Here is a 14,004-nt window from a genome sequence, read left to right on the forward strand (position 1 = left end):
GTTCTGGAAAATGTGTTAATTCAATGTTAATTTTACAGATTTACATACAATAGTATTAATAATAACAGCTAATAGTAAACACTATCGTGTCATTCATTAAGTTAATAAGGCCATTGATAAGTTAAACTGTGTTATAATTACACAATCCAGCCATTCAAGCTTGAACTTGATTAATACTTCTAACAGTCTTTTTAGAAAAGATTTAAGACAGAGCTACTTCATACCAAAAAGTATTCTTTAGTAGTTCCTATTATAGGTAGAGCATTGTATGTTTGAAAAATATTATTATAAGGGGAAAATAAAATGGTGAAAAGATAGACTAATTCCATTTTTTAAAGTATATTACCAAACAGTGAGCCTTATTATAATCATCGTGTGTGTGTGTGTGTGAGACTCACTCAGTCATCTTAGTGACCCCGTGGACTGAAGCCCGCTAGGCCCCTCTTTCCATGGAGTATTCTAGACAAGAATACTGGAGTGGGTTGCCATTTCCTTCTCCATAATCATCCTGGTTAGGTTTATAGTTATGATTATTGAATGAATGTTTATTACTGTTGTTGCCAGTGCTAAGTCGCTTCTGACTTTTTGCAGCCCTATGGACTGCAGCCCACCAGTCTCCTCTGTCCCTGGGATTCTCCAGGCAAGGATACTGGAGTGGGTTACCATGCCCTCCTTCAAGGGATCTTCCCCACCCAGGGATTGAACCCTTGTCTTTTACATCTCTTGCATTGGCAGTCAGGTTATAGTGTGATTAGTGAATAAATGTTTATTACTATTGTTATTCTTGCCAGGGATTGAACCCTTGTCTTTTATATCTCTTGCATTGGCAGTCAGGTTATAGTGTGATTAGTGAATACATGTTTATTACTATTGTTATTCTTGCCTTAAAAGATAGCTGTTTTAATGCCCTAGAAATTTACTTCTTTTGGGGAGGGGTGGAGAAGAGTCTTAGCTACAAGGTATCTTACAGAATCTATTTGTCACAGTTTTAACAAGTTCAGACAAATGATGTCATATTATAACCTTAGAACATGGTTTAGCAAATTAAAATTTAACATTTCTGTTTTCTAAAAAGATTTTTTAATTGACACGAGTACTTTGAAAAAGTAGTACATTAATAGGGCTTCCCTGGTGGGTCAGACAGTAAAGAATCTGCCTGCAGTGCAGGAGACCTGGGTTCCATCCCTGGGTCTGGAAGATCCCCTGGAGAAGGAAATAGCAACCCACTCCAGTACTCTTGCCTGAAAAATCCCATGGACTGAGAGACTAATACTTAATACAGCACAGGGCAAAAAAATAGCTTCAGGGTTTTGTGTGTTTAATATTAAGACATTGATGTCATCCATTGTGCATATAAGGAGCTTGCAGATTACAGGTCATTTTATTCTGAGACTGTTGTCTCCGTCACTTACAGCTTGACAAAATGTTGGGGATCTTTAAGAATAGATTTACAAACAATATAATTTTTGTGGTCTGGGCCAGTGTTCTTTCTGCTGTACACACATTTGGAATTCTGAATGTAGTTTTCACAGTAACAAAATTTGATTATACAGTTGAGGCTTTTGAAAGGAACATGACACTCCAGTGTTTAGAACTGAGCACTTTCACTGCCATGGGCCCATGTTTGATCCATGGTCTTCCCTCATAGCTCAGTTGGTAAAGAATCTGCTGGTATTGCCGGAGACCCCGGTTCGATTCCAGGTTGGGAAGATCCCCTGGAGAAGGGATAGGCCACCCACTCCAGTATTCTGCCCTGGAGAATTCCATGAACTGCATGGGGTTCCAGAGACTAAGCAACTTTCACTTTCTGGGGAATTAAGATCCTGCAAGCCATGCAGCACTGCCCCGCCCCACCCCCAAAAGGGCATGTTTAATTGTAAATAGTTGGAAACACCCCCCAAGTTATCAATAGTAGGAGAATACTATTAATACTCATGAGGTAGTAATAGGTAAAATATATCCATGTGATGGAAAGTATGTCAGCATTTCAAATCATGCTTCTAAAGAATATTCAGTGATATGAAAAGAAAAACTTGGTAGATTTGTCAGGACTCCTGCATGTAAGGAAGGAGAGGACAGGAATACATGTCAAATCAACTTGAACTGTAAAGAGCATATATTGGCTCAAATCACCAAGAAGTGTAAATGTAACAGGAGTCATGACTCAGATAACGATGCTGGGTCTTTTTCTGCCTTTGTCTCTCTTTCTGGGCTGCCTTCCTCACGTATTGGCTTAATTGCCTTCATAGTATATCACAAGATCTTGTAATATAATGTGTTATCTTCCTAGTATTATAACCCCAAAGGCAAAAGGGTCTTCTTGCTAACTCTAGCAGTGAAACCCTAGGAAGAACTTCTATGGATTCACCTTAGCTCTGGGCCTTCTGTGAACCGCTGAGAGAGAGAGGATAGATTGCTTGCCCTCTAGGAGACGAGCACTGTGTTTGAAATCCTCATCTAAGAGAGGAAGGATCAGTCACCATTGCTGTGCACACAGAGAATACATGTCCACTATAGATATGTAATCCATATTACAATGTTACTGTGTGGCAGTAAAGTTTATTTGTTTTGCTGGGTGGGAAACATACAGAATAAAATGTCTGGAAAACACGAAAAGTGTCAGGAAAATTAAAATGTTTATTTCTTGCAAATTTTTCACAGTGAGTCTGTATTTTATTGCTGAGAAGAGAGAGGGTGGTGTTTAGGGTACAAATGATGAACAGAAGTCTTTGATCTTGAGGGGCCAGACAGGGATTTTGTCATTGCTCAAAATTTTTTAGAATTCTTCAGAACCTGAGGCATGTAGCATTTTAAATAGGTAATACATACACATGGTTCAAAAACATGAAATGTTAACATTTCCTTTCCATTTTTGTTCCTCAGTTGCCCAGTTCCCATTCCTTACCATAGATTACCAAATACAGATTTTTATCCCCCCCTTCCCTTTTTTAAACCAGAATTAACATATTAAATATATTGTGCTACACTTTGTTTTTTATTTTAAATATTATTCCATAGACATATGTCGAAAGATTACTTATTTCTTTTTTATAGCTGCATTGATTGTGTGGGTGTACCATAAGTTTATTTACTCAGTTTTCTGTTGATGAGGATTTGACCTGTTTTCTTTTGCTATTTTAAATGGTATATGGCTTTTTTTTTTTTTAATTTCAGTAATAGCCAGGTTTTCTCTATTCTGTAGGTGTCAAAAATTCCGAGTCAGGTTTGATAAATAAGTTGAGCCCCCAAATTTGGATGATGCTGTTTTAAGTTGGAAACATCTAACTAATAAAGTTAGTTTTCTTAAAAACTTCAGAAGCATTACTTAATAATCCATGTCAGTATAATTGGAATAATTTACCATCTCTTAAAAGTTACTGCTTAAAAGAAGATTGGTTTGAAATGTAAGTTTGAGTACATTTTCAAAAAGGCCTGTAGCAGTACCTCATAGGTGTACCCTGTATAATGAAATTAGAGAGGTTCAAACAAGGATAACTCATGATAAGGAGACCATTGTAAGATCTCCCATAAGTAATGGGAGATAGCTCTTTTGTGCTAAGAATAAGATAAATTAAGATTCTTCATCCCTAATGTAAATCTGTAAAGTGTGACTATCCGACAGAGTAAATTTGTGCTTGTGTATTATACCCCAGAAAGGAACACATGACCGTCAGCAAGAATTAGAGACTTCCTGTTGGGTTCAGCCCTCATAACTGACAGGTTGCTGCTACTGCTAAGTCACTTTAGTCGTGTCTGACTCTGTGCGACCCCACACACAGCAGCCCACCAGGCTCCCCCACCCCTGGGATTCTCAAGGCAAGAACACTGGAGCGGGTTGCTATTTCCTTCTCCAATGCATGAAAGTGAAAAGTGAAAATGAAGTCGCTCAGTCGTGTCGGACTCTTAGTGACCCCATGGACTGCAGCCTACCAGGCTCCTCCATCCGTGGAATTTTCCAGGCAAGAGTACTGGAGTCGGGTTCCGAGAGGAACTAAAACATCAAGTGTGAGTGATTTACATAAATTTACATGACAAATTAGTGGGCAAGTGAAAACTAGAGCCCACGCCTAAAGACTTTAATGATGTCTTGTTGGAAAATTTAATTTGAAAACTGAAAGTTAGGACAAATAAAAGAATGTTCTAATTAATAGCATAGACAGATTAGGATCCATTACCTTGAGTGAAAATTTTTTTTTAAGTTACGTTAATTTTATTAATGGCTAAACCACAAATGCCTACCTTGGATTAAATTTAGTCCTTAAGGATACTGAGACTTTACCTTTGGCACTAGATGTGCAGCATCTATTGTCTAAACATGATCAAGGCTTGCGAAGCATTGTTAATGGTGAGTCTTCTATTTCCTCGAGCACGTTTCTTAAGACCTCTGTTGACAAGAGACACAAGAATAAGTACATGAACTATGAAATTGACCCTTTTTGACTCCAACATAGAGTCAAAATTGCCCCTTCCTGTGTTGTATTATTTTGAAACATTCACTAACTTTTCACTTCAATTAAGCAAACACTTCCTGAGCATTTTATGATATGCCAGGTTCTGGGGATACCAAGATCAGTAAAAGTAAGTTCCTGCTTTTGAGAAGCTCATGGTGGGGCAGGGGAGGAGGGGAGGCGGGAGGTGGGAACAGCATACATACAAAACTGTTCTTCAGAGATATGCATGTCATGTAGAAGCATGACTATGGAGAAAATTTACTTTGCTAAGAAGACTTAGAGAAAGAATCACAAGGTGAGCCTTGAGGAATACAGCATTTCCAGGAGTGTTAGGGCTGGACATCATCACAGGAGAAAAGTGGGAAGCTTGTTGGGAGGGGCAGTGGTTTAGAATTTGGGGCAGAGAGACCAGTTTATGCCAAAGCAGAGATTTTAAAGAGCATAATATGTTTGGGGGAAAGAAGAATAAATTTTGTTGGTGTAGATGGTTAAGAGATTGCTTTGGATAGATGTCAGGACATGAGTTATATAGGTTGGAGCTAATGTGCACTTTAGTGGATTTTTTTAAAAGCCCTTTTAACACTGTTCGGGTGCTTGCTTTTTCATATATTGCTTAAATTATTTGATTTTTGATTAAAACATTCTTAATGTATAGATTAAAATTTCAGTTTCTCTCTTAAAAGCATTTCACTTATACTTTTATAGTTATTGCATCTTCATCTGACATAAGGGAATTCAGTTTAGCAATATTTAATATTTTTCCTATATTCCCTGTTTTGACTAATGTCACTGTGTGTAACCAAATTGGCTGTAGTCATTAAGGATAACTTTTTCCCCTTTCTTGTGCCCATGTGATGTGTCCTTTTATTTTGCATCCTTAACATCACATATATTTATTCTGTCCTCTCCCTTTTCTCCTGGTCTACTACTTGGAATCAGGCCTTCATCATCTATTGGCTAAACAGTTGTAAGAGTATCCAGTGGGTACTTCCTTACTGCCTGAGTGCTCTTCCTAAAACACAGATCTAATTATTTCTCTATAAAATCTTTTAGTGGGTCCCCATTTGATATAAACTCTGCTAGACCTGTATAGTTCTATTCCCCTGTCTGATACTAGTTTCTCTCATCAGCTCTGCATGCATCCTGTGCTTCAGCCCAATCAGACTACTGGTAGCTCTTCTAAATATGCAATGCTTTTGCATAGTTTGTTTTGTTTTGGTGCCTTTTTTCATCCCTGGGAAAATGCATTTGTACTTTTAGACCTGGTTGAGGTAACTTTTCCTTCTAACTCATTCAGGAGTAGTTAATTACTCCTGATACACCACCGAACCTAGTCTGTGTCTCTGTTACTGCTTCTATTGTATTATATTGGTGTTTCATTTGCATATCTGTATCAGACCATGAATAGCTTAAGGAGAAAGACTTCATTTTCATTTGTTGAACACATTTATTTACTGGTTTAACCAAAGACCATTATCATTGGGTGTAAACAGTATATGCTTACATGCTTAGTCACTTCAGTCTTGTCTGACTCTGCAACCCCATGGACCATTGGTCCACCAGGCTCCTCCATCCATGGGATTCTCCAGGCAAGAATACTGGTGTCAGTTGCCATTTCCTTCTCCAGTGATAAAGTATGAAGCAAGTGAAGTGAGTGAAGTGAAGTCACTCAGTCGTATCCGACTCTTTACAACCCCATAGACTGCAGCCCACCAGGCCCCTCCATCCATGGGATTTTCCAAGCAAGGGTACTGGAGTGGGTTGCCATTTCCTTCTCCAGTAAACAATAGACATCAGATCAGATCAGATCAGTCGCTCAGTCGTGTCCGACTCTTTGCGACCCCATGAATCGCAGCACGCCAGGCCTCCCTGTCCATCACCAACTCCCGGAGTTCACAGAGACTCACGTCCATCGAGTCAGTGATGCCATCCAGCCATCTCATCCTCTGTCGTCCCCTTCGCCTCTTGCCCCCAATCCCTCCCAGCATCAGAGTCTTTTCCAGTGAGTCAACTCTTTGCATGAGGTGGCCAAAGTACTGGAGTTTCATCTTTAGCATCATTCCTTCCAAAGAAATTCCAGGGCTGAGCTCCTTCAGAATGGACTGGTTGGATCTCCTTGCAGTCCAAGGGACTCTCAAGAGTCTTCTCCAACACCACAGTTCAAAACGTCAATTTCTCGGCGCTCAGCCTTCTTCACAGTCCAACTCTCACATCCATACATGACCAAAGGAAAAACCATAGCCTTGACTAGACGAACCTTTGTTGGCAAAGTAACGTCTCTGCTTTTGAATATGCTATCTAGTTGGTCATAACTTTCCTTCCAAGGAGTAAGCATCTTTTGATTTCATGGCTGCAGTCACCATCTGCAGTGATTTTGGAGCCCAGAAAAATAAAGTCTGACACTGTTTCCACTGTTTCCCCATCTATTTCCCAAGAAGTGATGGGACCAGATGCCATGATCTTCATTTTCTGAATATTGAGCTTTAAGCCAACTTTTTCACTCTCCTCTTTCACTTTCATCAAGAGGCTTTTTAGTTCCTCTTCACTTTCTGCCATAAGGGTGGTGTCATCTGCATATCTGAGGTTATTGATACTTCTCCCGGCACTCTTGATTCCAGCTTCTGTTTTTTCCAGCCCAGCGTTTCTCATGATGTATTCTGCATATAAGTTAAATAAACAGGGTGACAATATACAGCCTTGACGAACTCCTTTTCCTATTTGGAACCAGTCTGTTGTTCCATGTCCAGTTCTAACTGTTGCTTCCTGACCTGCATACAAGTTTCTCAAGAGGCAGATCAGGTGGTCTGGTATTCCCATCTCTTGAAGAATTTTCCACAGTTTATTGTGATCCACACAGTCAAAGGCTTTGGCATAGTCAAGAAAGCAGAAATAGATGTTTTTCTGGAACTCTCTTGCTTTTTCCATGATCCAGCGGATGTTGGCAATTTGATCTCTGGTTCCTCTGCCTTTTCTAAAACCAGCTTGAACATCAGGAAGTTCACAGTTCACATATTGCTGAAGCCTGGCTTGGAGATTTTTGAGCATTAGTTTACTAGCGTGTGCTGCTGCTGCTGCTAAGTCGCTTCAGTCGTTTCCGACTCTTTGCGACCCCATGGACTGCAGCCTACCAGGCTTCTCCGTCCATGGGATTCTCCAGGCAAGAACACTGGAGTGGGTTGCCATTTCCTTCTCCAGTGCATGAAAGTGGAAAATGAAAGTGAAGTCACACAGTCGTTTCCGACTCTTAGCGACCCCGTGGACTACAGCCTACCAGGCTCCTCCATCCATGGGATTTTCCAGACAACAGTACTGGAGTGGGGTGCCATTGCTCTGTGAGATGAGTGCAATTGTGCGGTAGTTTGAGCATTCTTTGGCATTGCCTTTCTTTGGGATTGGAATGAAAACCGACCTTTTCCAGTCCTGTGGCCACTGCTGAGTTTTCCAAATTTGCTGGCATATTGAGTGCAGCACTTTCACAGCATCATCTTTCAGGATTTGGAATAGCTCCACTGGAATTCCATCACCTCCACTAGCTTTGTTCATAGTGATGCTTCCTAAGGCCCCTTGACTTCACATTCCAGGATGTCTGGCTCTAGGTCAGTGATCACACCATCATGATTATCTGGGTCGTGAAGATCTTTTTTGTACAGTTCTTCTGTGTATTCCTGCCATCTCTTCTTAGTATCTTCTGCTTCTGTTAGGACCATACCATTTCTGTCCTTTATCGAGCCCATCTTTGCATGAAATGTTCCTTTGGTATCTCTGATTTTCTTGAAGAGATCCCTAGTCTTTCCCATTCTGTTGTTTTCCTCTATTTCTTTGCATTGATTGCTGAAGAAGGCTTTCTTATCTCTTCTTGCTATTCTTTGGAACTCTGCATTCAGATGTTTATATCTTTCCTTTTCTCCTTTGCTTTTCGCTTCTCTTCTTTTCACAGCTATTTGTAAGGCCTCCCCAGACAGCCATTTTGCTTTTTTGCATTTCTTTTCCATGGGGATGGTCTTGATCCCTGTCTCCTGTACAATGTCACGAACCTCATTCCATAGTTCATCAGGCACTCTTATCTATCAGATAGGCCCTTAAATCTATTTCTCACTTCCACTGTATAATAAGGGATTTGATTTAGATCATACCTGAATGGTCTAGTGGTTTCCCCTACTTTCTTCAATTTCAGTCTGAATTTGGCAATAAGGAGTTCATGGTCTGAGCCACAGTCAGCTCCTGGTTTTGTTTTTGCTGACTATATAGAGCTTCTCCATTTTTGGGTGTTAGGTCTAAAAGGTCTTGTAGGTCTTCATAGAACTGTTCATCTTCAGCTTCTTCAGCATTACTGGTTGGGGCATAGACTTGGATTACTGTGATATTGAATGGTTTGCCTTGGAAACGAACAGAGATCATTCTGTCGTTTTTGAGATTGCATCCAAGTACTGCATTTCGGACTCTTGTTGACCATGATGGCCACTCCATTTCTTCTGAGGGATTCCTGCCCGCAGTAGTAGATATAATGGTCATCTGAGTTAAATTCACCCATTCCAGTCCATTTCAGTTCGCTGATTCCTAGAATGTTGACATTCACTCTTGCCATCTCTTGTTTGACCACTTCCAATTTGCCTTGATTCATGGACCTGACATTCCAGGTTCCTATGCAATATTGCTCTTTACAGCATCAGACTTTGCTTCTATCACCAGTCACATCTAGAGCTGGGTATTGTTTTTGCTTTGGCTCCATCCCTTCATTCTTTCTGGAGTTATTTCTCCACTGGTCTCCAGTAGCATATTGGGCACCTACTGACCTGGGGCGTTTCTCTTTTAGTATCCTATCATTTTGCCTTTTCATACTGTTCATGGGGTTCTCAAGGCAAGAATACTGAAGTGGTTTGCCATTCCCTTCTCCAGTGGACCACATTCTGTCAGATCTCTCCACCATGACCCGCCCATCTTGGGTTGCCCCACAGGCATGGCTTAGTTTCATTGAGTTAGACAAGGCTGTGGTCCTAGTGTGATTAGATTGACTAATTTTCTGTGAGTATGGTTTCAGTGTGTTTGCCCTCTGATGCCCTCTTGCAACCCCTACCATCTTACTTGGATTTCTCTTGCCTTGGGCGTGGGGTATCTCTTCACGGCTGCTCCAGCAAAGTGCAGCCTTTGCTCCTTACCTTGGACGAGGGGTATCTCCTCACCGCCGCCCTTCCTGACCTTCAATGTGGGATAGCTCCTCTAGGCCCTCCTGTGCCCACGCAGCCACGGCTCGTTGGATGTGGTGTTGGTCCTCCCAGCCACCGCCCCTGGCATTGGGCGTGGGGTTGCTCCTCCTGCCCGCCGCCCCTGGCCTCGGGCTTGGGGCGTGGGGTATCTGCTCCAGGCCGCCGGCCGCCGCCCCTGACCTCGGACGCCGGGTAATAGACATAAATAATATATAATAGATACTCTATAGAACAGAATTATTCTAAAGACTTCTCAAAATATCTTCAGTTTAAAAATCATGCCAGTGTGGTAACTAGTTTGCTGTAGTTCAGTTCGTATTGAGGTATGTGATTTACTGAGCTGCAAATGACAGGTTAGTGGTGTCACGGAGGCTGCAACATGGTGTTGCAGATCATAACCTAATTATAAGAAGGAAATTAGTAACATATCAGTTGTGCCAATTCTCATGTATTTATCCATTCCAGCAGCAACACTTAAGAAATGAATTGCAGTTGTGCAAAAAATAGTATACATTTCACTTCTCAATCCATATAATGTGAAAAACTGAAAGAACGTATTCACAAAATGTTGAAGGCTGATTAAGTCTTATCTCAATCGTAGTGATTCAGAGGAGTTCGTATAGAGTTTAGAAATAGCATTAATCTGGAGCCAGTCGGTGCCAGAAGTTGCAGGTAGTCAGTCTTGAACTACAGGAGGCCTTCAGACTTGGTAGGAAATGTAAAGATTCCTTTCTTCAACAGTGTTATAATCAGTTCAGTAGTTGAAGTTAACTTTCTGGCAACTCCATGTCCTACTCACGTTTACCTCTCAGCTTTCTGCTTAGCTCTTAGGTCCTGGGCCATTTTTATTTTTTCCCCTAATCTGTTGGCTAAGAGTGCATTCTGAAGATTTAGGTTGCTGAAAAGTGATTCTCTGGTTCTAGCTATTCCTGTGTATTATTGAACAGTTACTAGAGAAGAACTGATTTCCAAAGGTGTAGAGTATGTGAGTAGGTTTTTTAGCTAGGATTATTTACTCCACATCTTCCCTGAGGAGGTAGATGATGCTTAAGCTGTAATGACATGCAGTGGTTAACGAGGTGAAGAGAGGTAGAAAGAAAAAGAAATGGCACGTTCAAGGTAGAATCAATAAGGACTTTTTATGTTCCAGCAGTGTGACTGTTTCTAGCTGTTCAGTACTTCGTGTTACAGTTTTGTGTCTGCTCTTCCTCTTTTCCCCTTTCTCTTTTTTGTCTGGCATGCAAACTCCCATTTAGCTTTCAAAGCCTGGCTCAGAAGCCATCACTATCACAACATGATTTGATGTGTCCACTTGGCTTGTTCATTATTTATTAATTTCTTTTTTAATCAATTTTATTATAGCCAAACCTGAATTCAGAGTGAAGAAGTGAATGAATGACTATGAACTTTACTCATTACTCAGAATTTGACCTTATCTGTAAGACAAGTGTTCCAAAGAATTTAATATGTGGAGCAAAACTCAATTACTGATCTTAAATTTGTGAGACTGAGTGCCAGTGCTTCCCAGAAAGTATCCTTACATGAGGAAATAATTACCCTCCAGAGGGCGCACATTACAAAGCCATGGTGGTCAAATAAAACTGATTGTATGCTAACATCAAACATCTCCTTCCATCTGCTGGTCATAGGAAAAATTCATCTTGTGTTTACATATTTTTGAGCTTTCTAACACTTCACTCTTATATCTTTTTTCTTTCATATGCCTTTATGAGACAATACAGAATTTTTCATAAATTGTGCCCCCCAAAATTTAACTGTATTTGGATTTAGAAATAACTATAATACTATTCTTATCTTTTTTGTGTTTGCTTTCAGGCACAATTCTGAATTTCACATAAACTTACCCTTTGTAATGACTTATAGCTGAAGGAAATCTTCTCTCTTCCTAAAATAATAGTTTTATTACACTAATTTATGTATATTTTATAATCCTCATCACTAAGTTGAATATCCTGAAAATACTTTAAACTCTTATTTCTACTTCTCCACAAAATGGTGTTACTTCAATTTTTCTTTCTGCTTTATTGTTTCATAACTAGGAACTGAATTTATGTAATGAAAAGCCATATAAAACTATATAATATAAATTAATTTTGTTTTACTTATTTTGATGTTACAAGACTAAAGTATAGTAATATAACTAAACAACTATTGAGTAATGTGAAGTACACATAAAGCAAATATTTTTATTAACATATAGCTTTACTTAGCAATAGATTACTCTGCTTTATATAGCTCACCATCCTAGGTAGTTAGGCTGTGTTAGAATAATAAAATTTAGACTTGGGGAATAGCAAAAACTAAATTATGAAACTAAAGGTAAAATAACTAACATTTAATGATAAGTAATACTACTAATAATTAGTATTTACAATTTGCTTTTGTGTTGATTCTGTATCTTTCAGTACAAACCTATTTCTGAATCTGTGTAACCATCCCTTACTTGGAGAAAATGGCTTGGTGTCACTCATTCCAGGGAACCCTTTGCTGATGTCTTTGTATCAGTTCAGTTCAATTACTCAGTTGTGTTCGAATTTTTGAGACCCCATGGACTGTAGCATGCCAGGCCTCCCTGTCCATCACCAACTCTGGAGTTTACTCAAACTCATGTCCATTGAGTTGGTGAGGCCATCCAACCACCTCATCCTCTGTCATCCCCTTCTCTTCCCACCTTCAGTCTTTCCCAGCATCAAGGTCTTTTCCAGTGAGTCAGCTCTTTGCATGAGGTGGCCAAAGTATTGGAGTTTCAGCTTCAACATCAGTCCTTCCAATGAATATTCAAGACTGGTTTCCTTTAAGATGGACTAGTTGGATCTCCTTGCAGTCCACAGGACTCTAAGAGTCTTCTCCAGCACCACAGTTCAAAAGCATCAATTCTCCGGCACTCAGCTTTCTTTATAGTCCAACTCTCACATCCGTACATGAGACTACTGGAAAAACCATAGCTTTGACTAGACGGACCTTTGTTGGGAAAGTAATGTCTCTGCTTTTTAATATGCTGTCTAGGTTGGTCATAACTTTTCTTCCAAGGAGCAAACGTCTTTTACTTTCATGGCTGCAGTTACCATCTACAGTGATTTTGGGGTCGAAGAAAATGAAGTCTGTCACTGTTTCCTCTGTTCCCCATATATTTCCCATGAAGTGATGGGACCAGATGCCATGATCATAGTCTTTGTATAGGCTCAGTGTTTTCTAATACTTTGCTTTCAGTCAGAACATGTTTTCTGTTTATGTCTTTCAGCCACAAATTTAATGCCTTTTCCACCTTCCCTAAGTACTTTTCACACACCTTAGCCATAACTTTTGCAACAGCAGAACTAGCACAAATTTCTTTTTCCTTCAGTTTCACAGGTAGAAGATTTGTTATTACCATGGATCTTATCAACCTCAGCATACATTTTTTTCTTACTGAGGACTTTTACTTTTTCAATTAAAAGGAGCACATTAGGGCCTTTCTTTGGCATATCTGAATTTATAGCATCACTGTTTTTGAACTTTGGAGCCATTATTAAGTACATAAGGGTAACTTGAACACAAGCACTGTGATACCACAATAGTGGATCTGATAACTGAGCCTGCTGTTTAGTGACTCACAGGTGGGATATGCCGGACAAAGGGATGATTCGCATTCGAGGTGGGATGGAGGGGGTGGAGAGGAGATTTCATTGAGATTTGTTCATGCTACTCAGAATGACTTGCAGTTTAAAACTTTTTGATTGATTATTTCTGGAATTTCCCAGTTTCCAGACCTCAACTGATACTCAACTGAAATCACAGAAAATGAAACCGTGGGTAAGGGGGACTACTGTATTCTGCTAACCACTTGATTTTGGCTTTTCCCCTTGTTATTTCAATAATGGTTAATTTCAGTGGAATTTCTACCATATATTTAAATTGTGGTTTTTTTCCTTATAAATATGTAGTTTTTCTCTTAACAGTATTCACATTTTAGCAGTGTGTGGGTTTCTTTTCTTTTTTGTTTCTCTCATTTTAATATCTCTTTCTAACACACAGGAATACTCTGAAGATAGTAACTCTGAGCCAAATGTGGATTTGGAAAATCAGTACTATAATTCCAAAGCATTAAAAGAAGATGACCCAAAAGCAGCATTAAGCAGTTTCCAAAAGGTTCATATTTTTTCTTGTTGATTCTGTGTTTTGTGTTTTTCTAAATAATGTCTTAAGTAAATTGTAAATGATTTTATCTCAGAAGTATGTTTGGATATTTAGTGATAATCCTGTAAAAGAAGTTTGCATTATGCAATATAAGCAAATATTTCAAAAGGGCTATCCTTTTGTTTTTTCCAATCAAGTTATCTATAGAACAG

At 39.5% G+C, this 14,004-nt stretch overlaps 1 protein-coding gene across 2 annotated transcripts in view; it reads left to right on the forward strand.

Annotated features, from left to right (window-relative positions):
- COPS2 (COP9 signalosome subunit 2) overlaps window positions 1–14,004 on the forward strand; it is a 32,258-nt gene that overhangs the window by 2,673 nt on the left and 15,581 nt on the right. For both annotated transcript variants that reach the window (XM_027554053.1, XM_027554054.1), the window contains exon 2: window positions 13,691–13,804. In XM_027554053.1, the coding sequence (XP_027409854.1) occupies window positions 13,691–13,804 (114 nt within the window). The remainder of the gene's footprint in view (window positions 1–13,690; window positions 13,805–14,004) is intronic.

The sequence above is a fragment of the Bos indicus x Bos taurus genome, chromosome 10, assembly GCF_003369695.1.
Source record: "Bos indicus x Bos taurus breed Angus x Brahman F1 hybrid chromosome 10, Bos_hybrid_MaternalHap_v2.0, whole genome shotgun sequence".
NCBI classification, from domain to species: Eukaryota; Metazoa; Chordata; class Mammalia; order Artiodactyla; family Bovidae; genus Bos; species Bos indicus x Bos taurus.